Below are 25,344 nucleotides of genomic sequence, written 5' to 3'. Positions count from 1 at the left end.
GACTAGTATGGCACATTATCAAACTGCATACAGAACACTTATGCAACACAGCTGAAACACAGATTTCCAAACTAAATGAGTTGTCAGTCACATGTTCATACCACAGTACACCCACTGTACTGAATGCCAGAGACAAACTAAACAGGACTGTCTCAATATCTGGATCTATTGTGAAGCTGGCTATTATGAGGAAGCAGGGATCTGCTCCTACACATAATATTCACTAATTAACACACTCTAACACTATCCCTTTTGTGAGCAACTGTGTGCCAGTCTGTTTTAATCTTTTTCAAACTCTTGTTGCAACAAACTGTCAGCAAGGCTTTGATGTCAACATTTTAGGAGAAAGAAAAGATGGGCTCCTAATACTTCTGGAAGCTGCCTGTACAAGCTGAATGACATTTAAATTTATTTTAAAGGAGTAAATGCATATTACACCACTTTTATGGTGCAATGTCAGAGATAGCTTAAAACACCTTAGTCATCCAGATTGGCTCAATGAGCTGGTTTTCTATACTTTAGAGATGCGTAGACTTAGGGGTGATTTGATCAAAATTTATAAAACAATGAAGGGACTAGATCATATTTATGTAGGCCAATTATTTCAACTGAATAGATTAGCGAGGACCACGAGCCACACTTACAAGTTATGTTATGGCTGAACTAGGTTGGATATTAGGCAGTTCTTCTTTTCTCCGAGAATAGTGGACATGTATAACAGGTTGCTGGCTTGTGCATGGAATGCTGATTTTCTGTATTCCTTTAAGCAAGAGCTGGACCTCTTTTCGGCTGGGGCAGAGATCACCTCATACAAGAAGTATTACATAGAATTACATTGAATGTACAGCAAAGAAACAGGCCATTCGGCCCAACAGGTCCATGTTGGCTTTTATGCTCCAGATGAACCTCCTCCCTCCCTGCTTCATCTAACCCTATCAGCATATCCTTCTATTCCTTCCTCCCTCGTGTGTTTTTCTAACTTCCCCTTAAATGTATCTATGCTATTCACCTCAACTATTCCTTGTGGTAGCGCATTCCACATTCTTACCACTCTTTGGTAAAGAAGTTTCTCCTGAATTCCCTATTGGATTTATTAGTGACTATCTTATATTTATGGCCTCTAGTTCTGGTTTCCCCTGCATGTGGAACCATCTTCTCTGCGTCTCCCCTATCAAGCCCCTTTACAAGTAGGTAGCTTGTAATGCTAATCAGGGCAAATGTGATCTCCTGGACTAGATTTGATTGCCTAAGAGGGGTCGAAGAGGAATTTTCCAGTTTTGTTCCCCTAATTAACCTGCATTTTTATCTGTGTTTTTTGCCTCTCCCAGGAGAGCACATGGCTCTGGGTGGGGTGGGGAGTGCATGTATTATAATGCATAAGGCATCACAGCTGTGTGGGACAGGGCGGATGGACCAGTACGTCTTTTCCTGTCTGTCATTTTTATATGTTCAGATAGCTAAATTTAGCCCATCAGCAGAAGCTGAGACCAATTAGCTCTCAGTCATCCTTATATTTAAGAATTGTGCTAACTAAAATGAATGCCCCAACAGTGTGCCTTCACCCCATCCTTAGAAGAGCATTGGTACAACACCACTGTGAATTTTTCCACTCCCCACAAAAATCCTTAGGCCCTCTGAATAATATTGCCAATTTTGTGATGATTTGAGAGCCTGTACCACTAAGAACTCCCTGAACTCATTTCACATTGGACTCTTGCTGTCAAACAGAAGAAGGAAACTTTGATCCCAGTTACTTCCTCTCCCCCCACCCTCCACTACTGAAATTTAGTTAAAGTGCTTTCAATTTTTCACACCTCGCATAAATTTGAAGCTTATCCTTTCAAGGATTGTAGTCCTAAATATTTTAAGCTTTTTTTATGGGCAGACCACAGAAAAGAATAGGGACCCAATTATTTTTAATATGACTTCCTTTTATGAGACATACTTAGAAAACAGCTTTTACATAATAGGTTTAGAATTCTTGAGCAAGTAGTCACCCAAGTTCCTTGGCAGTTGCTGCAACTATTCCAACTTATGTTTCTCTGACTGAGTTAAGCAGTATTTTACCTGATACATTATGCATTACTCTGAACTGTTTCAAGAACATTTGAGAATTCATTATGGATTCAATGCTCTCTCTGACCTTTGAAACCTATCTGTCCTTCAGTGTATTGATGCAGTAATTCCTGTAAGATGGTTTCAAACTGCATTTCACAATGTTAATATGTTTCTTAAAATCTGTTGCACAGCACAACTGATAGTATTCAAACTGAAGTGAAATGCAGATGTCTTTTAGGTATCCTAGGAATTAAAATATGACAGTATGTTGTGCAAAATGAAATCCGTGATACTATCGCTCTTTTTTCCGTATTAGTAAATAAATGAGACAAGCAACGGGTAAATTTTAGAGTAATCAAGACTGTCTTCACAGAGAAAGTTTCAGCAGGACAATGGATTTCAGGATTCCCACATTTTGAAATCTTCCTCACGTGATCATTTGCTGGAATAGCCACACCTTAATACAAAATGAGCTGCTATGAGCCAGTAATTGTTGAACTGACTTGACATTTTCAAACCAACCATTTACTGTTCTGTTTGCCAAACAACAAATGTCTCAGATCACTGCTTGAGTCGACACAATACGGCAGCATTGACCTCGCCACAGTTGTTGCAGTACCCCAGAAAATACCCCCAGTACGATGCTGCTTTCCCAAAATCTGAAAATACTCTTCCACTTGTGCACAACTGCAGCACATTTATTCCAAATGTGCACATGCAAGCTCCCATCCAAATATAGAGACTAACTACTCTTAGTATATGACACTTCCACCATCCAGCACCATGGGCATCTTAAACCTACTGCAGAGTGTGTTTAATTATGGAGGAGAGGAAAGACATATAAAAGCAAGAATGCAGCATCATGACACTTCATAAAATTCATTAACACAACAGAACCAGAAGAGATAACAAATGGTTAAATGAGACTCTGAACTATTCCAAGGAGACAGTCACATGCATCTCCTGTATTTTAAATTAAAACCAGCTATAGTGAAGGTTGGTACATAGAAGGTTGGACGAACAAATGAATTCTTTTACACCTTGTCCTTCAATCATTTCACCTGAATTACACTAAAGCAGCATGAGTTGTGTTTGTTTTTTGGGTCTGGTGTGCATGCCACTGGGCTTTCCTGCCAGATATCACATCAAAAACAACCTGCCACTATGTTAAAGTCTACTCATGGCCAAAAAAGATAGCTTAAAAAGTTTGTAAATCTGTGTAGCAAAGCAAAAAAGCAATTGTTTAACTGGGAAAATAAACACAAAAGAGCTTGAAATAAAAAAAGTTTACAAATGTTTGACATTAATACTGCTATTATCTATTATCATATAAAAATAAGTAAATGTTGATAACAATCCCCCTTTCCATACATGCCATTCCTCTTGGTCAGTGTTTGATCTAGATTGTCTAATGAGCCTAGTGTAGTGTTATGATTCCTAGGCCCCCTACTGGTGTAGCTTACAACTGATCTAGTTTCTGCTTTTATGGTAAATTAAGTAGGGCAAGCAAAAAGAAATTGCTGACTGTAGAGAAGCAATTTGATTTTGCAGCGGTGCATGCTAGGAAGTATGATGCAGGTTTGTACTTTAGCTGAACAGCTTTCTTAGCATTTCCTGTTTGTATCACTAAGATATCAGAGGTCATTTTTATACAGGACCTACCTGGTGCCATTTCTAAACCATTAACCCTTTCCATCTCAACACAGCTGAAGTTAGTGTGTTTTAATACAGCTTTTAGCAGCAATGTGATCAATACTTTGATTCACAAAGCAAGTGACCTCAATGTGAAAAAATGTTGCATAATATTTTGTTAATCAATAGGCCCACTGGTTGCCAGTGCAGTTGTTAAGCCAAAGGGTCATATACACTTTACTGAAAACAATGTCCTGAGGGAGAATCTACACTGTATGGTAGTGGTCATGTACGTGCTCTCTGATAAACCTGGAGGCATAGTAAAAAAAATTGGTACAGAACAAAGAGTCTAGTCTTCATATTGGTAAGAGTGCTTCAGAACTCCACCATCATATCCAATATCATACTAAGTCCCATTCACCAGTGACCTCCACTGGCTCCCTGTTCCCAGCACACTGAATTCAAAATCTTCATCCTTGTTTACTAATTTCTCCAAAGTTTCACTCCACCCTACCTCAGAAGCAGCCCAATGTCCAAGCTTGCACCCTCCGTTCTTGAGTCTAGACTCCTGTACATTCTCCCCTACACTCCACCACTGATGTCAGAGCCTTAAGCTATCATAACCCTGAGCTCTCAAATTCTCTTCCCAAACACTTTCACCTTGCTACATCTCTCCATTCAAAAGCTCATCACATTCTCTTTTTTAAACCGTACCTTTGGTCACCTCACATAATCTTCTTTGCCTATCTCCAGTTAAGTGTCCATTATCTCCCCTTTGCATCTTGGAATATTAAAGGTACGATATAAGGACAAGTTGTCATCTTGTTCACATGGTATCTGCTTGGGAATACAGTGAATTTGGTGATAGTTGTTCGTACTCAGACAGCTTTGCACACTAGGGGAATGAAGCCATTTTTTGGCAGGGAGGAGTTAGCCTGTCAGAGGAGGCGAGGGTGTAAGAGAACAAGGAATGTGGGATCTTTGCAATATTATCTTGACGTGAAATTGGGTTGCTGCCCACTTGAAGATTTGGAACAGGGTGATAATGCGATTTCACCCATCCTTTCAGGCTGGTCTGCCTCAATTTATGCATTTAGTTGTTTATGTCATAAGGGGGGTGTCACATGGGCCAAGAAAGGGCATAGATTGCCTGGTATTTTTTCAGCTCTAGGCATAGTTTTTGCACTCAGACGAACATAGCTCACAAGTATATTGTCCATGTTTATTGTGGTGAAGGCTGTATTCCAATACTGGTACAGGATTTCAGCTTCTTGCTGCAAGAAGTGAAAATTCAAGCTGTGCCAGGGTCCATGCGACAGGGGTCTTATTCTCCAAGGAAGACACCCAGTAAGCACAGGGGTGAGTCTGAAAGGATTGTGATGGCAGTTATATGGTTTTTGTGACCTCCCAGATCAATGTGGGCTGGCATGCCCTTCTAATCACAGAACCTTATGATCACAGCTCTTTCTCACAATCACTGTATGTGACAGTTGTAAGGGTCAGTCTCCATATTTCTCCCCATTCCTCCTCTGCAAGCTGACAGCCTCTTCTCAGTTCCAGGCCCCTGGTTAGACTTTCCATGTTGCGAGTTGACAGCAAATGAACATAGTGCAGAGGATGAAGATGTGTCCATGGGCCACAGAATATGACTTGGAGTTTTTGGAGTATCAAAATCATAGCCAAATAGATCAAGCTGTAAAATTTTAAACTTGTATACTAGCTGTTTGAATGTCATAATTTGACACCTGTGAAGGAGTTGGTTGATTCTCCTGATGCTCAGCTTATGCCAAGTTCTGCATCCATTCGTCATGGTATTCCTGGGAAATTCCTATAGCATCAACTCAGACAGCCAACATAGAAGGGTATTTTCAGCAAGATACAGGCTTCCCACCTGGACATTCGTATTAGCATTACTATAGGTGTTTCTGGACCTCTGACATGCTTTTTTTGGGGAGGGTATATGAATAGCAAGGTGTTCAAGACAGCTGCCAGTGAGGCTGCAGTGTTTATGTCCAGCCAAGAGTTTATTTTTCAACATTTAATCAACTGATCTTGAGGAAATCACCAGAGATGTAATTTATTTACCACTGAAAGATCTCACCTAATGCAATATTTGACTTTTATTCATCAAAACAAAGCAATATTTCTCAATTTAACCAACACCAAATATTTTACATGTAATTTTCAGGGTTTTTTCCCCCAAAACTAATAAGGACATTATCCCCTTATTCCTGATAATGGAACTCTTGCACATGGCTTTGTTGCTATGCCCACATCAGGAAAGTGCGTATATTAACGTGAACATTTCAAGAAGAAATGACTTCAGCTACTGTTGTTGCTTCTCTCAGCTGCTGTTACAACCCAGATGCAGCTACAACCAAAAATAGATCTGTAACACTAGATGGCAGTGGCAAGGGTCACTCTGAGGTGACCCATTGAAGAGCTTTAGCACACCTTATCCTAATACCGTAAATGTATCAGACCAGACATGAGAAAGTTATAACGTGTCAAAAATACACTCACACATGATATGGGATCTAATTTCTTGCTTTCATTTTGTATGGAGCATCACTCTTTCGTAAGCGCCCAAATCATGACAACCGTACATAGTTACGGCATTTTACATTCTATAATTAAAATCTCTGGAAAGTACACTCTCCTAAGTGGCCGCACTACTTGAGATGCGCAGCGAGTGGTGCCAGAAATGCAGTGGCATCAGGTTCATTCTCGGCTCCCAGTAGTAGAGCATAGACGTCAGCACTCGTCGGCGCAGCCACCCCTCATGTGACAGATTATCAAACAGTCAGCTTGTTCTTTCATAAACCGTGCCCGCAGCCTCTACGCAATGTACATGATAGTTATAGTTATTAAAACGATATGCTAAACATCATTACCATCTCTCCGGATTTTTTTTGAGGGGGGGGGGGGGGGTAATCGTTGCGGACTGAACCCTGCGCAAACACCAATGGTATTTTTTTTTTAAAACGCAGTATAGATCACATACAAGAAACTACCCAAGTTTCCACTACGTATATATCCTACGTGTGCAGGATCAGCAGCTTGAGACGCTTGTCCCTTCTTGAGAATCCTTAAAAAAAACAGTATTCGGGTTCTTAAAAAAAAAAGACGCGAGTTTGGACAAGAAATAACGAGACTGCTCTAACATGTCACTAATTCTGAAGTGGTCACAGCCGGAGTCTGCTGCCGTCATCTGCCCTCCTTAAGATCCACTGCATGTGCGTTAATGTTGAGTAATGCCCCGAGTTGCGCAAGCTCTCACACTGTTTCTTCCTAAATGTCCATCTGGTCCACTCTTTTATAAGAATTGTGGAAATAATACACGCGCGTCCTGTTGACCACAAAGAGGAAATGAGTATATATCATCTTTTATTTCTCCCCCCCCCCACGAGTCTGACTTGATCGGCTGATTTCAGGCACTAAATAGAAGTTGCTGATTTTTCCCCCCCCCCCCACTTCTGCACACGTACTTTGGAGCGAATCGCGGCTCCATTAACAGAATATAAGAGATTTATTGTAACTTCGTGCACCCACGTGTCCGGAATGAATGAATGAAACGATCCCGTGCGAATGACACTTTATGGGATTTGCAACAATGTAACTCAATACAATCAGTCAGCGGCTGGGCGGCCGCGAGCGCTCGAATGGTGCCCGGGCTGGCGAGTTCTCAGCACGGGCTCCACGTGAAGCCGATGCTCTGCTCACCGCCAACACACATGACTTTCCAGAGAACGGTAAATGCACAGACAGCTAAAGCGGAACCCGGTGTAGCCGCTCTCAGCACCGGCTGGGGGAAGCACTGTCACACGGTGTCTCGGTTAGCATGCGTGCATCTATAACCGTACAATCATCATAGTCAGCGCGGCTCCTTTACCTGAGACTCTGCGTTTTCTGTCAGGTAGTTGAAGACGAATAAAGAGAAGTCCTCGTCTGTGAGCGAGCAATTCGCCATCTTCCCGCGGTGTGTGAGACGGTCGCTGTGCTCTCAGAGCCGGCAGATCGGGCTCGCTGCTGCCCCGGGAAGGCAGATGGACAGTAGCGGTACTACAAATGGTATGGTGTATTGCTACACCAGATGGTGGTAGGGTGCAAGTGCACAGAGTGGTGCACTGTTGCTTTTCCTGGTAAAAAGATGGGATTAGTTTTGGGTGTTGTGCTGTTGGGTCCCAAAAGGATGGCCCGTTATAGCGACCGGATGCAGCAGTAACAGTTGGTTTTCTCTTCCCATCGAGAAGCTGGGGGTGATGTGTGCTGATGGTGGAAATACGAGAATATTGTAACTGTCAGACTAGGTAAAGACCTACTTTGAGTTAGGACAGCAGATTGCACGATTGGGTGAAACTACAGGATATATCAGCAGATGCTCCCTTTACAGGACGAGCACCATTAAAAAAAAATCAGAGAAGGGATTGACTCACCCAACTAACAGGAAATAGAATTACACAGAGGGTACAGCACAGCAATGAGCTAGTCGGCCCAACTGCTCCGGCCAGCGTTTATGCTCCACACGAGTCTCCTCCATCCCTACTTCATCTAATCCTATCAGGATATCCTTCTATTCCTTTCTCCCTCATGTGTTTATCTAGCTTCCCCTGAAATGCATTATGTTAGTCACCTCAACTGCTTCTTGTGGTAGCAAGTTCCACAGTCTAAACATTCTCTGGGTAAAGAAATTTCTCCTGAATTCCCTATTGGATTTATTAGTGACTATGATATAGTTATGGCCCCTAGTTCTGATCTTCCCCTGCAAGTAGAAACATCTTCTCTATGTCTATCCTAGCAAATCCTTTCATAATCTTAAATTACCCTAACAGGTCATAGCTCAGTCTCCACTTTTCTAGAGAAAAGAGCCCCAGCCTGTTCAGTCTTTCCTGATAGGTATAATCTCTCCATTCTGGTATCAACTGAAAATAAATCATAATTTGTAAAATCAGGGGAATTAAATAAAAGGTTCCATGCTGTGCAAACATATCCAGTGAGCCAGTAGACATCACATGTTGATACACAGGGGTCACAGAGGGGTGAACTATAGATATACAAACCGTCTTCTTAAACCCCTCTACCCTGCCTCTTCCACTCTCACCAACAAGAAGTGTAGGGAGCTTGTAGACTACTTTGTCACTAAGATTGAAGCCATCCGTTCAGCTGCCTCTGCGACTTCGCCCCCTTCCCGTGGCCCACCAAGCCAAACTTCTCCTATGGGTCCCCCCCAACCCGCCCTAGCCTTGAACTCGATTCTTTCTCTAGTTTCTCTCCTACTTCCCTTCATGCCCTCTTCGAGATCATCTTGACCATGAGACCCACCTCCTGCTCCCTCGACCCTATTCCCACCAAACTTCCCTTTCTGGCCTCCATGTTAACTGATATTGTTAACGGTTCCCTCTCCTCAGGTGCTGTTTTCCCCCCCCCCTTCAAATCTGCCATCATCACCCCCCTCAAAAAGCCCACCCTTGACCCCTCTGTCCTTGCAAACTACCACCCCATCTCCAACCTCCCTTTCTTCTTCAAAGTCCTTGAACGTGTTGTTGCCTCCCAAATCCGTGCCCATCTTTCCCGCAACTCCACGTTTCAATCCCTCCAATTGGTTTTCCACCCCTGCTGCAGTACTGAAACAGTCCTTATTAAAGTCACAAATTATATCCTATGTGACTGTGACCATGGTAAACTATCTTTCCTCATCCTTCTTGAACTGTCTGCAGCCTTTGACATTGTTGACCACACCATCCTCCTCCAATGCCTCTCCTCCGTCGTCCAGCTGGGTAGGACTATGCTCACTAGGTTCCATTCTTATCTATCCAGTCGTGGCCAGAGAATCACCTGTATTGGCTTCTCTTCCCATTTCCTCACCGTTACCTCCGGAATCCCCCAAGGATCTATCCTTTGGAACCCTCCTATTTCTCATCTACCCGCTGCCCCTCAGTGATATCATCCAAAACATGTCAGGATCCATAGGTACGCTGATGACACCCAGCTGTACCTCACCACCGCCTCCTTGCCCCTCCACTGCCTCTGATTTGTCACACTGCTTGTTCGACAGGATGAGCAAAAATTTCCTCCAATTAAATATTGGGAAGATCAAAGCCATTATCTTCGGTCCCCGCTACAAACTCCGTTCCCTAGCCACAGACTCCATCCCTCTCCCTGGCCACTGTCTGAGGCTGAACAATACTGTTCGCAACCTTAGCATCCTATTTGACCCTGAGATGAGCCACCGAACACATATCCGCTCCATCACCAAGATCGCCGACCTCCACCTCTGTAACATTGCCCATCTCTGCCCCTGCCTCAGCTCATCTGCTGCTGAAACCCTCAACCATGCCTTTCTTATCTCTAGACTTGACTATTCCAATGCTCTCCTGACTGGCCTCCCATCTTCCACCCTCCATAAACTTGAGCTCATCCAAAGCTCTGCTGCCCGTATCCTAACTCGCACCAAGTCCCGTTCTGCCATCACCCCTGTGCTGTCTGACCTACGTTGGCTCCTGGTCTGGGAACACATCGATTTTAACATTCTCATCCTTGTTTTCAAATCCTTCCATGGCCTCGCCCCTCCCTATCTCTGTAACTTCCTCCAGCCCTACAACCCTCCGAGATCTCTGCGCTCCTCCAAATCTTGCCTCTTGCGCATCCCCAAATTTTAACCACTCCACCATTGGCGGCCATGCCTTCAGCTGCCCAGGTCCTAAGCTTTGGAATTCCCTCCATAAACCTCTCCACCTCACTGCCTCTCTCTTCTCCTTTAAGATGCTCCTTAAAACCTACCTCTTTGACCAAGCTTTTGGTCACCTGTCCTAATATCTCCTTATGTAGCTCGGTGTCAAATTATGTTTGATAATCACTCCTGTGAAGTGCCTGGGGACGTTTTACTACATTAAAGGTGCTATATAAATGCAGGTGGCGGTGGTTGTTGTTGTGGTTAAGATAGATTTAAACATAGGCGATTAGTCAGAGGAACCCTGCCCAATGATCAAATGCATTCTGGATCTGTCAAAGGCACACTGCCAGGCCCAGAAACAGACCCATTAAAAGTCCTGATCTGCTTGCATGACTGAAAATAAATAGGATTGGGGAAAAATGAATCTAAAAGTTTAAAAAACCCTTTCAGAAAATGAAGGGGCTGCAATTGCTGGCACTCAATCTATATATGGAATGCAGACCGCTCACTGGCCCAAAATGGCAAGAGTAGATAAAAGATCCAATTTTAAATTAGGCTGGTACAATTGATTAAATCAACTTCACCAAGGTATAATGATTGCTTCCCCTTAAAGAGGTAACACCATTACAATTTCTGGGAGAATGGCCAGTGAAAATAATTTTAAACAAAACTAAACTAAAATAGCAAAATCAAATCAATAGGGTAAAGTCAGGAGCAATCAAAACAAAATTCTATGTGGTAGCCACTAGCCACCGAAAGCATCCATTGATTCAGTAGACACTGCATATTGATGGTCAGGGAGGACCTGGTCATGAACTATATCGCTAGAAACATAGGCAAGCAATGGTAGATCCCTTAACAAAGATTCTGCATTTTGTGGACCTGCGTAGGACAGATTTAGCTAGGCCTATAATATCCTAAGATCTGCATGCTGCTGAAAATAAACCAGGTTAGGGAAAAATAAAACCAAAAATTTAAAGCAACCCTTTCAGAAAATGAAAAAGGGGCTTCAGTCGCTGACACTGAACCTACATATGAAACAAAAATATTGCGGCAGAATAGGTGAGGGGTTGAGTTTTAAGATAGACATTTGACTAAGAACAATTCTAACGGCATATAAGTGCCTCCCCTTAAAGGGACAACACTATAAAAATTATAATATGAAAGTGTCCTACTTTAAGTTAAGCTGGTAGGAATTGTGAATTTCAGTCCCTTAGAGGGATGAGACCATTATAAAACTTAGACAATACACAAATTTGTACTATGACAGTCCAATCCAGGGATGGGAAGATTTCTCTGTCCTCTCAATCAATCAGGTAAAAAAAAAGAAATTATAGCTATAGTGTAGGGTTTTAAGCTAAACACAACATTATAGGACAGACCTTGTATTATCAGAGCTGGCTTTATGCACCCACAAGACCCATGTTCCATGGTGGGAGGGTGCGCCTGTTAATAAGTGCTAATAATCATTAAACGAACAAACACACCTCTTTTACACATAGCCAGGGTGTAGCCAGTGATCATAACATAATAAGGTTTGGGAAAGAGATAAGTAAGACAAAGACCAAAGTAATAGAGTGGAAAAAAGCTAATTTTGAAGGGTTGAGAATGGAACTAGGGCAGGTAAATTGGAAAATTTTTTTGACGGACAAAGAAATAGGACAGCAGTGGATAATATTCAAAATAGTGATCAATAGAGTTCAGGAGAAATATATCCCACTAAAAAGCAAGAACAAACTAGTCAGTAATGACACATCATGGATGAATAAAGAAAATAAGGGCAAAATTGAAAATAAAGAAAAAGGCATACTCTAAGTACATAGACAACAAAGGAGAGGATGACAAAAGGGGAATACAAGGACTGGCAAAAGGTGGAAAGTGGTGTACCACAGGGATCGATGCTGGGACCATTGTTGTTCATAATTTAATTTAACGATTTGGATTCGGGAATCGGTAATTCAATCTCAAAATTTGCGGATGACACGAAATTGGGGGGTATAGTAATGCAAAGGAAGAATGTTTCAAAATGCAAGAGGACATTAATAAACTTGCAGAATGGCGTGTAATTGGCAAATGAATTTCAGTATAGATAAATGTGAGGTGATGCATTTTGGTAGGAAGAATAATGAGACCACATACTGCTTGGATAATAAGAGTTTAAACGGGATAGAGGAGCAAAGGGATCTCGGGGTACAGATACACAAATCACTAAAAGTAGTGACACAGATTAATAAGGCCATAAAATGGCAAATCAAGCACTAGGGTGCATTTCTAGAGGGTTAGAATTGTAAAACAAAGTAGTTATGTTAAACTTGGTTAGATCACACTTGGAGTATTGTGCACAGTTCTGGTCTCCATATTATAGGAAGGATGTAAAGGCATTGGAGAGCATGCAAAAAAGATTCACAAGATACCAGAACTGAGAGGATATCCTTATCAGGAAAGGCTGAACAGGCTGGGGCTCTTTTCTCTAGAAAAGAGAAGGCTAAGGGGTGACCTGATAGAGGTCTTTAAGATAATGATGGGGCTTGAAAGGGTAGATGTAGAGAAAATGTTTCCACTTGTGGTGGAGTCCAAAACTAGAGGTCAGAAATATAAAACAGTCACTAATAACCCAATAGGGAATTCTGGAGAAAGTTCTTCACCCAAAGAGCGGTAAGAATGTGGAACGCGCTACCACAAGGGGTGGTTGAGACAAATAGCATAGAAGCATATCAAAGGAAGCTAGATAAGCACATGGGAGAGAAAGGAATAGAAGAGAGTCCTGCTCCATTTATAATCATGCACAGTTACATGTTCAGATTCTAGTATGTTAATTTCTGAAAGAAATAAAGCCTAGGAATATGTTCATGAACAATTTTGGTATGAATTAAATCTATATAATTAATAGTCTTGCATCCAGCACCCATTTACAGCGTCCAGCATGCCCCAGTATGTCACACCTCCAAAGTGTCACATGTCTGTAGAATTTTTAAAAATCATGAATGGCTTAAATAGACATTTATTTATTATGTTACCAATCAATTACCTGATAGACTATTTGTGGATGAATCAAAAGAAGTAAAAAATATCAATAAGGAATGATTAACGGGGAATTGTAGCTTTTACCCTGCTTACGTGGAACTACAATACTTAGAGTATACCATGTCATATGAAAAGCACGTAGGAAAGGATTGGCTAGTTGTAGCTCCTGTGAATTCAATACCCAGAGTGCACTATGTTAAGCAAGCAGGAAATTTACAAATAACAACTTTGAGGTGGTATTGGTAGAAACTAATTCAAAATACATTTCACTTTTGCCACTATTGTTTACAGTTTAAGACATTAATGAAAATTCTGAGCTGACAGTGTTATTTGGAATGAGTTTATTTTTTTTCTCTTGCTGAGGAGGCTGATATTTGCATCAGGACCAGAAGGGAATGTTTATGAGGCCCTTTGATATTGGCCTCAGACATTGTGACCAAAGTCAGCCAGCCTGGGCCATGGTAAATTAACATTTGTTTAGATGCCAGTCACTGGACCTTAAAGCAATAAAAAAAATCTCCTTGGGAGGTGCTGCTCTAATGACAGCTTCCACAACAATTATAAAACTTTAAGAGAGGAAAAAAAATAAAAGAAAAATATATTTATAATCATGTGAATAACTAAGAAAAAAAAGAAGCTATTTGGGAAGGAATAGGGAAGAATAGAAAATACTTGCATCTTAAGCTACTGCAAATCAACAATGGTAGATGGGACAAAAATATTTTATTATGTAAATAGGTAGGAGTGAAAGGTTTTGGCGAGATCAGAACAAAGTTACATCTTAAGTAAGTTTTTTGTAGAGAACTGCAAATATATCTCTATCTTTCATTATCAACAATCTATAATATTTTAACTTTGTGTCAGTCATGTGTTATATTGCTTCTGTAAATTTGCTGTAATAGTGATGGGCAAACCATTCTCAGGTTTAGGCTTCACCATGTCAGCAGTAAATATCAGAAAATTCACACCAGGTCTTCTAGTAAATTTATTGAAGTACTGTTTTAGAGTTAATAAGCTTAATGTTTATAAATAGTTAAGAAGTTAGAGAGAAGCAAACAATAGATGAAAGAGGACAAGGAAACACAAACAGAAAATTAAGGTTTTGGGGAAATAGAAATAGGAAGCGAGGGGCTTCTTCACTCTACTCTAGCCATTGCATCATTACTGTAGCATAGAATCATAGAATGATACAGCACAGAAGGAGGCCATTCAGCCCATCGTGCCTGTGCCCACTCTTTGAAAGAGCTATCCAATTGATCCCACTCCTCTGCTCTTTCCCCATAGCCCTGCAAATATCTCCCTTTCAAGTATTTACCCAATTCCCTTTTGAAAGTTATTATTGAATTTGCTTCCACTATCTTTTCAGGCAGTGCATTCCAGATCATAACATTTCTCTGCGTAATTTTTTTTTTCCTCATGTCGCCTCTGGTTGTTTAGTCAATTACCTTAAATCTGTATCCTCTGGTAACTGACCCTTCTGCACTGGAAACAGTTTCTCTTTATTTACTTAATCAAAACCCTTCATGATTTTGAACACTTCTATCAAATCTCCCCTTAACCTTCTCTGCTCTAGGGAGAACAACCCCAGTTTCTCTAGTCTCTCCAAGTAACTGAAGTCTTTCATCTGTGGTACCATTCTAGTAAATCTCCTCTGCGCCCTCGCTAAGGCCTTGACATCCTCCCTAAAATGTGGTGCCCAGAATTGAACACAATACTCCAGCTGGGGCCTAATCAGTGTTTTATAAACATTTAGCATAACTTCCTTGCTTTTGTACTCTATGCCTCTATTTATGCAGCCAAGGATCCCATATGTCTTTTTAACAGCCTTCTCAACTTGATCTGCACCTTCAAAGATTTGTGTACGTACACCCCCAGGTCTCTCTGTTCCTGCACCCCCTTTAAAATTGAACCATTTCGTTTATATTGCCTCTCCTCATTATTCCTACCAAAATGAATCATTTCACACTTGTCCGTGTTAAATTTCATCTGCCATGTGTCTGCCTACTTCACTAGTCTGACTATGTCCTCCTGAAGCCTGTTATAATCCTCCTCATTGTTTACTACATTTCCGAGTTTCGTGTCACCTGCAGACTTTGAAATTATGCCCTATATACCCGAATATAGGTCAGTAATATATATCAAAAAGAGAAGTGGTCCCAACACTGACCCCTGGGGGCCACCACTGCACACTTCTCTCCAGACTGAAAAACACCTGTTCACCACTTCTCTCTGCTTTCTGTCCCTCAGCCAATTTCACATCCATGCAGCCACTGCCCTTTTAATCCCATGGGCTTCAGTATAGAATTTTAGTATCACAGTAAAGTGAATGGAATGTGGTAGGCTGAATAGGGAAGCACTCATGTCAAACCTTGCTGCGAGCCCCTAAAATTCTAAGACTGGTTCTGAGTACTATTACAAGGATTTTGACAACATTTAACATACAATTCAATATATATTCCATAGAAATCTTTTATAAAAAACTTACTAGATTGCTTGCCTCACAATACTTATCCAGAGAACAAATGACAGTTTAGAGTATTTTTCAAAGCTATGAGATACTTAAGTGATTTGGATGACATCACAGATTAAAAGGGAAAAGTTGGAGTAGTTTTCACAGTATAGTTCTAAATGGTGATAGAATCATAGAATCATAGAAAGGTTACAGCATGGAAGGAGGCCATTCGGCCCATCAAGTCCACGTCAGCTCTATGCAAGAACAATCCAATTAGTTGCACTCCCCGCCCTATCCCCGTAGCTCTGCAATTTTTTTCCTTTCAAGTTCCCTTTTGAAGGCCATGATTGATTCTGCCTCCACCACCCCCTTGGGCAGTGCATTCCAGATCATAAACACTCGCTGTGTAAAAAAGTTTTTCATTGCACTGATTATGCAAGGATATTAAAGCAAAACTCAGTGATATGCACTGAATTACTGCAGCTCACTGTTCTTTTCTTGGTGAGCTAGGCATTTAGATGTGGAAACCCATTACAATGGAGTCTCCAAATCAAATTACTGAGGAGTCCACTTAAGCAGTTTCAATTTACTTTATATAAGATACATACACTCTCCACAATTATCAAAGCCTAGGCAACTTAGGCACTAGTTAGCAAGAGCATAGGCGTACTGCTGGAATTGAAATGGCTAGAAGTGCACAGCTTACCAGCATGAAGCACCAGTAAGCTTCTTGCTGCTTGTCCAGCTAGGCCACCATGTATTTTTGGTTTGGGAAACTATTGGAGTGGAATGGGAAGAATACAAGCCTCCAGTTACACATCTGCCCCTCAAGGTGCCATCAAACTGACCAATCATAAACAGAGGCCTAGAGTAGTGTGCACCTATCTTGTTCAGCTATCAGAGTGGGCTACAGAGACCTGACTCAGTTCCAGACTGTTATCATCAAGTGTGTGATCTTGGAGCCAACGCAACTCTAAAGAGACTCTGCTTATCTCCTTCAATGGACATAGTCACTAGTTGGTCACTAGACAAGTGACAAGCATAGGTTTAAGCCCTCACAAGGCAGACAGAAAGTATGAAGATCTATTCCTAAGCAGAATAGTGAGCAGCACAGCACACCATAAAATGTTTGAGCACATTGCCATATTGACCAAGTCACAGACACACACCATACCCCACTGAACAGTGGTTCCATCAGTTGACAATATTGAGCTTCAGCTAGGGTTGCCAAACCTCCACGATTACCCTGGCATCTCCAGGAATTAAAGGCTAATCTCCAGGACACTGCTGCGAGCAACCCAGGAGAAAAATCAGTGCAACAATAAAAATTGTGTTTATTAAAAAAAATAATTTGAACACTTTTGTTTTCTAGTTATAAAAATATTGGAAATGGGAAAAAAAGGCTGTTTGAGTGACAGTCAAGAATCAACCAATCAAGTAAGTGTACAGTCTATTTGCTTTCCAATTGGAATGGGATGGAGGTGCACAGTGAGTATGGTCATGTTGGGCGACAAATGGCAGTAGTGTAGGGGCGGGGTGGTTGGAGGCAGGAGGTAATATGATGACACCTCCAGGAATATGTCCAACCAGAGTTGGCAACTCTTGGTTCAGCAGAAACTATTTGCCTCTCTGCAACCCAATCAAGGTAGGCACTATATTTGGGTATATGAATGTGTGCTTGCATACCCAAACTCGAGCAAATACCTTCCAGTAGCTGTCATCTTAAGCTTCACAATTTTCTCATCAGCTATATGACAGACTGTCTTCAACTCAATGGGAGGACCTGCTCATGACAGCTTGCTATATGCCAGTCACCTTAATGTTCCAAGTTCCCACTGTGTAAGACACTGAATGTACACTGATAGAAACACTCTTTACCATCCTGCGGTGAATTATTTAGTTCAGGTCTCAATAATCATTGCATCGACTACATGAGGTAGTTAGTTATTGTTCCGTGTTTGTTCGGCCAGAAACCTCCTCGTGTGGTTGTCCCAATAGACCGGCGGAATCCCAAATCAACGCATGCAGAGTTTTCGCCGACCTTCCGCCAAATTGACCACGTCCGATCGGGAGAATTCCAGGTGGTAAACTATTGGTGTTGTACAGCTTGTGAACAGCTCAGGGTGAATTTACTCGGGGCATCTCCCAACGGACGTAAACAAGGTTTCCGACTAATGTACGGCGGGGGCGAAACCATAAGGAGATTCACCCCGGAATCGTTTCGTTTCTTAGTGTTTGCGATGGGTTTAGGCACAAAGATTGTAATTTGGATTTGGCTTTGTTGGTTCTCCTCCACACAGTCTGGGCTTTGCTCGGGCTCTCACCACAATTCCCCGGTTGAGGCTTTGCTGCGACTCTATGGTAAAGCCTTCTCCGAACTGTTAGTAATTTCCTTCAGCTTTCAACAGTCATTTTCACAAACTTCACCTAAGTATAGAAGTAGTACTGGTTTAGTTTTCTTGTGTTTATTACAGAACAGGACGTAGTGAACTTTAAAGCTTATGGTGAGAGGCGATCCCGCAATCTCCATCTTCAGCTCTCATGAAGATGAGTCATGCACCCTTCAGAATGAACATCACTGCTGCACGATTCAGATTGAAGCTGCACTAGCTACCAACTGAGGAGTCTACAAAAATAAGTTGCATGAGAAATATGTTAAAAGTGGTCAAATAAGACACAAATAGCAACAATAAAAACATGCAGCAAATTGTTCCAGTTTATTTAAGCGCAATAAATGCAACAGATCTTCAAATAAATGTAGGCAGACCTTTTTTAAAAACAAAATTCTTCCGCATTTCTTTTCTACAAAATCGTCTTTTATCTATTAAGGAAGTAACAAGAGGGAGCAGTTGAAACCTGTACTCTGCGTGTATCATCCATCATTCTGTATGCACGTCTATGTGTCACTGCACGAAATCTTCATAGGGAGAAAATCTGCATGAAAGCATTTTGACCTTCATTATTTTTCAGTAAAACTGGAAGAATGCAAACCTTCGCATTAGGTATTAGTTTTTTTTTAAATGGTAAAATCAGCGAGGTACTTTTCAGAATTGGCATTAGTGCATTGACATTTTTAAATACTGGTGCAGTAGAAAAACGAATATTCTGAGCAATTAGGATTTAAAACTGATTTATTCCATAGTTGTTCTCCAGTTACAATCATTTGTAAATTGCTGTGTTTAAACGAAATGATTATTGTAGACAGCCAGAAGAGCAAGTTGTTGAGGGTTGTGTTGCAATCAGATCATATTGTATGTTCTGCCGAAAGGTCATCGACCTGAATCGTTAACCCTATACTTCTCTCTCCGCAGATGCTGCCTGACCTGATGCGCGTTTGTAACATTTTCTGTTTTTATTTCATATTTTAACTCATTCTTAACCTGGAGATGGAAATAACTGATTTATGTGTATGTAGAAATGGGAGACAATGTGCATAGAGGGAGATTTAAGACCAAACTAGACGTGTATAGTTAACTATATGGGTACCCTGTCCCCTGTCCCCTGCCTCAGCCCATCTGCTGCTGAAACCCTCATCCATGCTTTTGTTACCTCCAGACTCGATTGTCCCAATTCTCTCCTGACTGGCCTCCCATCTTCCACCCTCCATAAACTTGAGCTCATCCAAAGCTCTGCTGCCCGTATCCTAACTCTCATCAAGTCCCGTTCACCCATCACCCCTGTGCTCGCTGACTGACATCGGCTCCCGATCCAGCAACGCCTCAAAGTTAAAATTCTCATCATTGTGTTCAAATCCCTCCATGGCCTCGCCCCTCACTATCTCTGTAACCTCTTCTAGCCATACAACCTGCCAAGAACTCTGCATTCCTCCAATTCTGTCCTCTTGTGCATCCCTGATTTCCTTCACCCCTCCATTGGCGGCCGTGCCTTCAGTTGTCTATGCCCTAAGCTTTGGAATTCCCTTCCTAAACTTCTCTGCCTCTCTACCTCTCTCTCCTTTAAAACACTCTTTAAAACCTATATCTTTAACAAAGCTTTTGATCACCTATCCTAATATCTCCTTATGTGGCTCGGTATCAACACTTGTCTGATAACACTCCTGTGAAGCACCTTGGGACGTTTTATTATGTTAAAGGTGCTATATAAATGCAAGTTGTTGTTTTGTACCCGTTTTTCTTGTTTATGTCTGCTGATACATCAAGAGCTTTTTAATGGTGTTACCAGATATATAGAATCCTACCCTGCAAGGAACGTATTAACCTCTAACTTATATGGGATTAGAGTAGACAGGGCTGATGGCCGGCGCGGACACGATGGGCCGAAGGGCCTCTATCCGTGCTGTATAACTCTATGACTCTATGACTTTAGTCATTAACTTATAAGCCTGGAAGTGACCAACCCTGCTGGTTGTAGAATCCTTTGCCTCCCAAAAAGCAAAGATGCCTATGCACCTGCTCCAAAGGGAGGGAGAAAAGAAGAATGAGTGAGTCAATTGATGCCAGTGATCATAAGGATACTTATTTGGCTGGGAAGGAAGATCCAATTACTTGGTATATAGCCAGGTTCATAAGCAGGCCTTCTAATACAGAGCTATTAGCCTTAGAGCCGTGACAAAGAAGTTGTAGCGTTCCACCATCCCACCCCTATCCCCATATACCCTTAAAGAAAATGCTTAAGACATTTATGTGATTATCCAAAGCCTAAGGAACATTTTTAGACCTGTTGTAAAAAAACAAGAACAAACTAGCCAATAATGAAACACCACGGATGAATAAAGAGATAAGAGTAAAATTGAAACTAAAGAAAAAGGCAAACTCTAAGATCAAAAAAAATTATAAAGATATTTAAGATAGAAAGGGGGGAGATAGTTGATAAATTAATCAAATTTAGAGAGGATAAAAACCCGGTCCAGATGGATTGCATCCACACATATTAAAAGAAGTTATGGAAGAGATAGCAGAGGCACTATTACATAAAGATAACAATTCATTCATGAAAGGAATAGTGCCAGAGGACTGTCAGGTAGCTAATGTTATTCCTATATTTCAAAAAGGAGATAGAACAAGTCCAGGGAACTACAGACCAATTAGCTTAACGTGGTGGTAGGAAAGATAATGGAATCTTTATTCAAAGATGTAACAGAAAAACATCTAGAAAATGAAAATATAATAAAGAGTAGTCATCATGGATTTCAGAAGGGAAAGTCATGTTTGACCAACCTTATTGAGTTCTTTGAAGAAGTAACAGAAAGAGTAGACAAGAGTAACGTAGTAGATGTAATATATTTGGATGGGGTAGAGGAGCAAAGGGATCTCAGGGTACGGAAATACAAATCACTAACACTTTCAAATCAGGTTAATAAGGTCATAAAAATGGCAAACCAAGCACTGGGTTCATTTCTAGAGGCCTTCAATAAGGTACCGCATTGTAGACTCGTGACTAAGGTCAGAGCATGTGGAGTCGGGACAGGTAGCAGAATGGATAGCAAGCTGGCTATGAAACAGAAAACAGAGAGTAGGGGTTAAGGGTAGCTATTCAGACTGGCTAAAGGTGGGAACTGATGTTCCACAGGGATTGGTGCTGGGACCACTTATTGTTCATAATTTACATTAACAATTTGGACTTGGGAATCAGAAGCACAGTTTCAAAATTTGCAGATGACACCAAATTGGGGGGTGTAGTTAATACAAAGGAAGAATGCATCAAAATGCAAGAAGACATTAATAAACTTGCAGAATGGGCAAATAATAGGCAAATGAATTTCAATATAGATAAGTGAGGTGATACATTTTGGTAGGAAGAATAAGGAGGCCACATACTGCTTGGATAATAAGGGCTATTAATTGGATCACGTAGCGTCATTTTTGTAGGCGCTACACGGCCTCCTAGGAACCCAAAATGAATGCGTGTGCACACCTCTAGCGTGACGTGCGCGGGACACCATCTTGGTAAAGGCGTTTGCGCACGTGCAGTTAACGAACGCCGGCAGCATATAAAGTAGGGAGAATATGCAGTAGATCAGTGTGCAATGTTGATTTAAAGGGACAGATGTGATTTTGGAACACAATGCTCCAGCCAACACACTGTCTTATCCTCGCACAGCTGAACAGGTCGTAAACAGTATGGAGGAACCCCCCACCAGCGCTATTTAAAGGGATCATGCAGGATTTACAGGTTAGTTGCTGGATGATTGCTTCTGGCTGCTGATGCATTTGTACCTGTTTTTGGAGGTCTCCTATACTTGAATACTACAACTAAGGGACATAGCCTAAAAATTAGAGCTAGGACTTACAGGACTGAAGTTAGGAAACGCTTCTACACACAAAGGGTGGTAGAAGTTTGGAATGCTCTTCTGCAAATGGCAGTTCATGCTAGCTCAATTGTTAATTTTAAATCTGAGATTGATAGATTTTTGTTAACCAAAGGTATCAAGGGATATGGGGCTAAGGCCTATATATGGAGTTAGGTCACAGATCAACCATGATCTCATTGAATGGAGGAACAGGCTCGAGCGGCTAAATGGTCTACTCCTGTTCCTATCTTCCTATAATAATTTTCAATACTCTACAGGGGGTGGGCTGACTAGCTGACAGGCAACAGCAATGACACTGGCAGAGTGGCAAGGGTGGGACAGGAATGCTGTCATCCTGAGAGAGGACAGCAGGTTCATGTTCCATGGAACCACTGCCACTTGCTGCCTCCTGTTGTGCGCCACCTTCTCCTGCAAGAAAGCGGGACGTATATCAGTGAGTGTCCTGCAAGATGTTTGGGTGATGTACCTGCCGTGGTTGAATAGCTGCCAGTGTGTGGGACCTGTGAGTTGTGGGTGTGCTGCTTACAACGGTAGTAATGTGTGATGGTGAGAGGAAACATCTGATTGGAAGCGTTGGGTACTGATTGAAAGAGTTTGTTGGTATGTGGGTGATGGGGGGGATGTAGTGGAGCAGTGGATGCGGCTAGTGATTCAGTTGGTAGGAGATGCCACTTTACAGTTGACCTCATGCACCTTAACCATTCATGTCAAAGCACTGAACTTCTTCCTGCACTGCATTCATGTTCGTGGTACTATGCGCCTGGCATTGACTTTGTCCCCTACTGCTTCCCACTGCTTCAGGAGCATATGTCTGGAGGGCATCTTGCTCCTCTGCGGATATAGGATGCCCCTCCTTCTGTCCACCTCTTGCACCAAGGCCTCTAGTGCATCATCAGAGAACCTTGGTGCACACTCCCTCGCAGGCCTGGTACAAACTCAGATCAGCAGATTGGTGAGGTCTGGCGTGCAAATTGGAGGATGTGGGATTTAGTAGTGTGCAACCTTTATTCAATGTCTTAGCATAACTCAACAGTTTGTAAACATAGGGACGGGACCTGCATTTGTGTTTTACGTGTGCGATGTCTGATCTTCAGATTCCACGTGGACCTTATATTTTGCAAATAAGATGTGCAGGCTGCCTTTAAGAGGTGCAGGCTGCCTTTAAGTGGTGCGAGTCACTCGCGATATCGGGGCACCCTACTGGTGAGCAGCCACTCAACAGCGCAGCTAGGCCTGGCTGCTTGCTGGAATCAGGGAAATGACCAGGCAGCATGAATGTTACGTGCATCTCAATGAACAGGCACGGGTTAATAGTGCACTGCCCAGTTTTGGGGGTTATCCAATATAACCCCCTAAGAGTCTAAACGGGGTAGAGGAGCAAAGGGATACAGATACACAAATCACTAAAACTGTTGATGTAGTTTAACAAGGCCATAAAAAAAGTAAACCAAGCACTTGGTTCATGTCTAGAGGGATAGAATTGAAAAGCAGAGAAATTATGTTAAACTTGTATAGAACCTTTTTTAGACCACACTTGGAGCACTGTGCACAGTTCTGTTCTCCATATTATTATAAAAATGATATAGAGGCATTGGAGATGGTGCAAAAAAGATTCACAAGGATGATACCAGAACTGAGAGGATATACTTATCAGGAAAGGCTGAGCAGGCTGGGGCTCTTTTCTTTAGAAAAGTGAAGGCTGAGGGGTGACCTGATAGACGTCTTTAAGATTCTGAAAGGGTTTGATAGGGTAGACGTAGAGAAAATGTTTCCATTTATGGGGGAGTAAAAAACTAGAGGTCATAAGTATAAGATAGTCATTAATAAATCCAATAGAGAATTCAGGAGAAACTTCTTTACCCAAAGAGTGGAACTCACTACCACAAGGAGCAGTTGAGGCGGCTAGCATAGATTCATTTAAGGGGAAACTAGATATGTACATGAGGGAGAAAGGAATAGAAGGATATGCTGATAGGTTTAGATGAAATAGGGAGGGAGGAGGCTCGTGTGGAGCACAAACAAGGGCATGGACCAGTTGGGCCAAATGGCCTGTCTCTGTGCTGCAGAGTCAATGTAACACACTGACCTACAGTGCTCCAGCATCATTGATGAACAGCTGATGGAGCCCCAAAAAAGCTGACAACTCAAAAACAAAGTACAACTAAAAAAAGTGGTCTGAATGAAGGCCTATGACCAAGGCCACTGCTTTAAGGTGACTGAACAAGTTAAATTCCTTATTTTACATTGGATTTCAGGATTTTTATCAGGTGTATTGTGATCGCATTCCATAACTCGGTTTGTTATTCAAAAGGCAGTTGCAATGACAGTACAACCTCGTGGGATTGGCTTCAGACACTGAGTGACTCTCTGGAAGCAAAACTTAAAGGGGCCCTGAACTGCAAGCAATCAGATCATAGGTACTCACGTGCTATTGTGCTTAATGGATTTACAAGGGATTGTTGCGCTTGGAGATTGCTTGTTTCGGTGGTTTTTTTTGCCTTACTCACCCTGATTAAGCTCTCACAGCTTATCATGGTTGCCATTTTTGCTTCATTGCTTTGGAAGGAGGAACAGTTAGAGCAGTAGCAGCAGCTTTAACAACCACAACGAGCAGCAGCTGGGCCTGTTAGAAGATCTCAGGTGAGGTGGGGCTGCTTGTAAAAAGCCTTACCTAGCCCAAGAGTCACTTTTCCTGATATGACTGAGGAGCACTGCATCTGGAGGCTGCGCTTCACCAGATGGGTTGTTGCTGATCAATGCAGCTTCCTACAACAGGACCTGATGCCTACAGTCTTAGGTAGCTATGCTTTTCCAGTAGCAGTCAAAGTCACATCGCCCTTATCTTTTTAGCCTCAGGCTCTTTTTAGGTTATTACAGGGGACGTCACCTGCATCTCCCAGTCTGCAGTGCACAGCTACATTAAGCAGGTCACCAGTGGCCTATTTGCCATGGCCAACCAATACATCACCTTTCTCTTGGATGCCAACACTCTGAATGAGTGGTTGGCTTCCCTCATGCCCAGGGGATTATAGACAGCACACGTGTAGCCATCAAGTCACCAGAAGATGAGCCAGCAGCTTTTGTCAACAGGAAGTGCTATCACTCAATCAATGTCCAGCTGGTGTGAGATCACCGCAGAAGGATCCTGCAAGTCTGTGCCAGTTTCATAGGCAGCTACCATGGCCTCTTCATCTGGCAACACTCATCTATCCACTCACTATTCCACCCTTCCAA

The 25,344-nt window shown here is 42.0% G+C and overlaps 1 protein-coding gene across 2 annotated transcripts in view; it reads right to left on the bottom strand.

Moving 5' to 3' along the window:
- ppargc1b (peroxisome proliferator-activated receptor gamma, coactivator 1 beta) overlaps positions 1–7,689 on the bottom strand; it is a 166,837-nt gene extending 159,148 nt beyond the window's left edge. For both annotated transcript variants that reach the window (XM_067996396.1, XM_067996397.1), the window contains exon 1: positions 7,583–7,689. In XM_067996396.1, coding sequence (XP_067852497.1) covers positions 7,583–7,660 — 78 coding nt within the window. In that variant the 5' untranslated portion in view covers positions 7,661–7,689. The remainder of the gene's footprint in view (positions 1–7,582) is intronic.
- Between the last annotated feature and the right edge of the window lie 17,655 nt (positions 7,690–25,344).

Source organism: Heptranchias perlo, chromosome 14 (assembly GCF_035084215.1).
Source record: "Heptranchias perlo isolate sHepPer1 chromosome 14, sHepPer1.hap1, whole genome shotgun sequence".
Taxonomy (NCBI): Eukaryota; Metazoa; Chordata; class Chondrichthyes; order Hexanchiformes; family Hexanchidae; genus Heptranchias; species Heptranchias perlo.
Note: the sequence above shows the minus strand (reverse complement) of the source record. Positions and strands in the feature narration are given on the sequence as shown.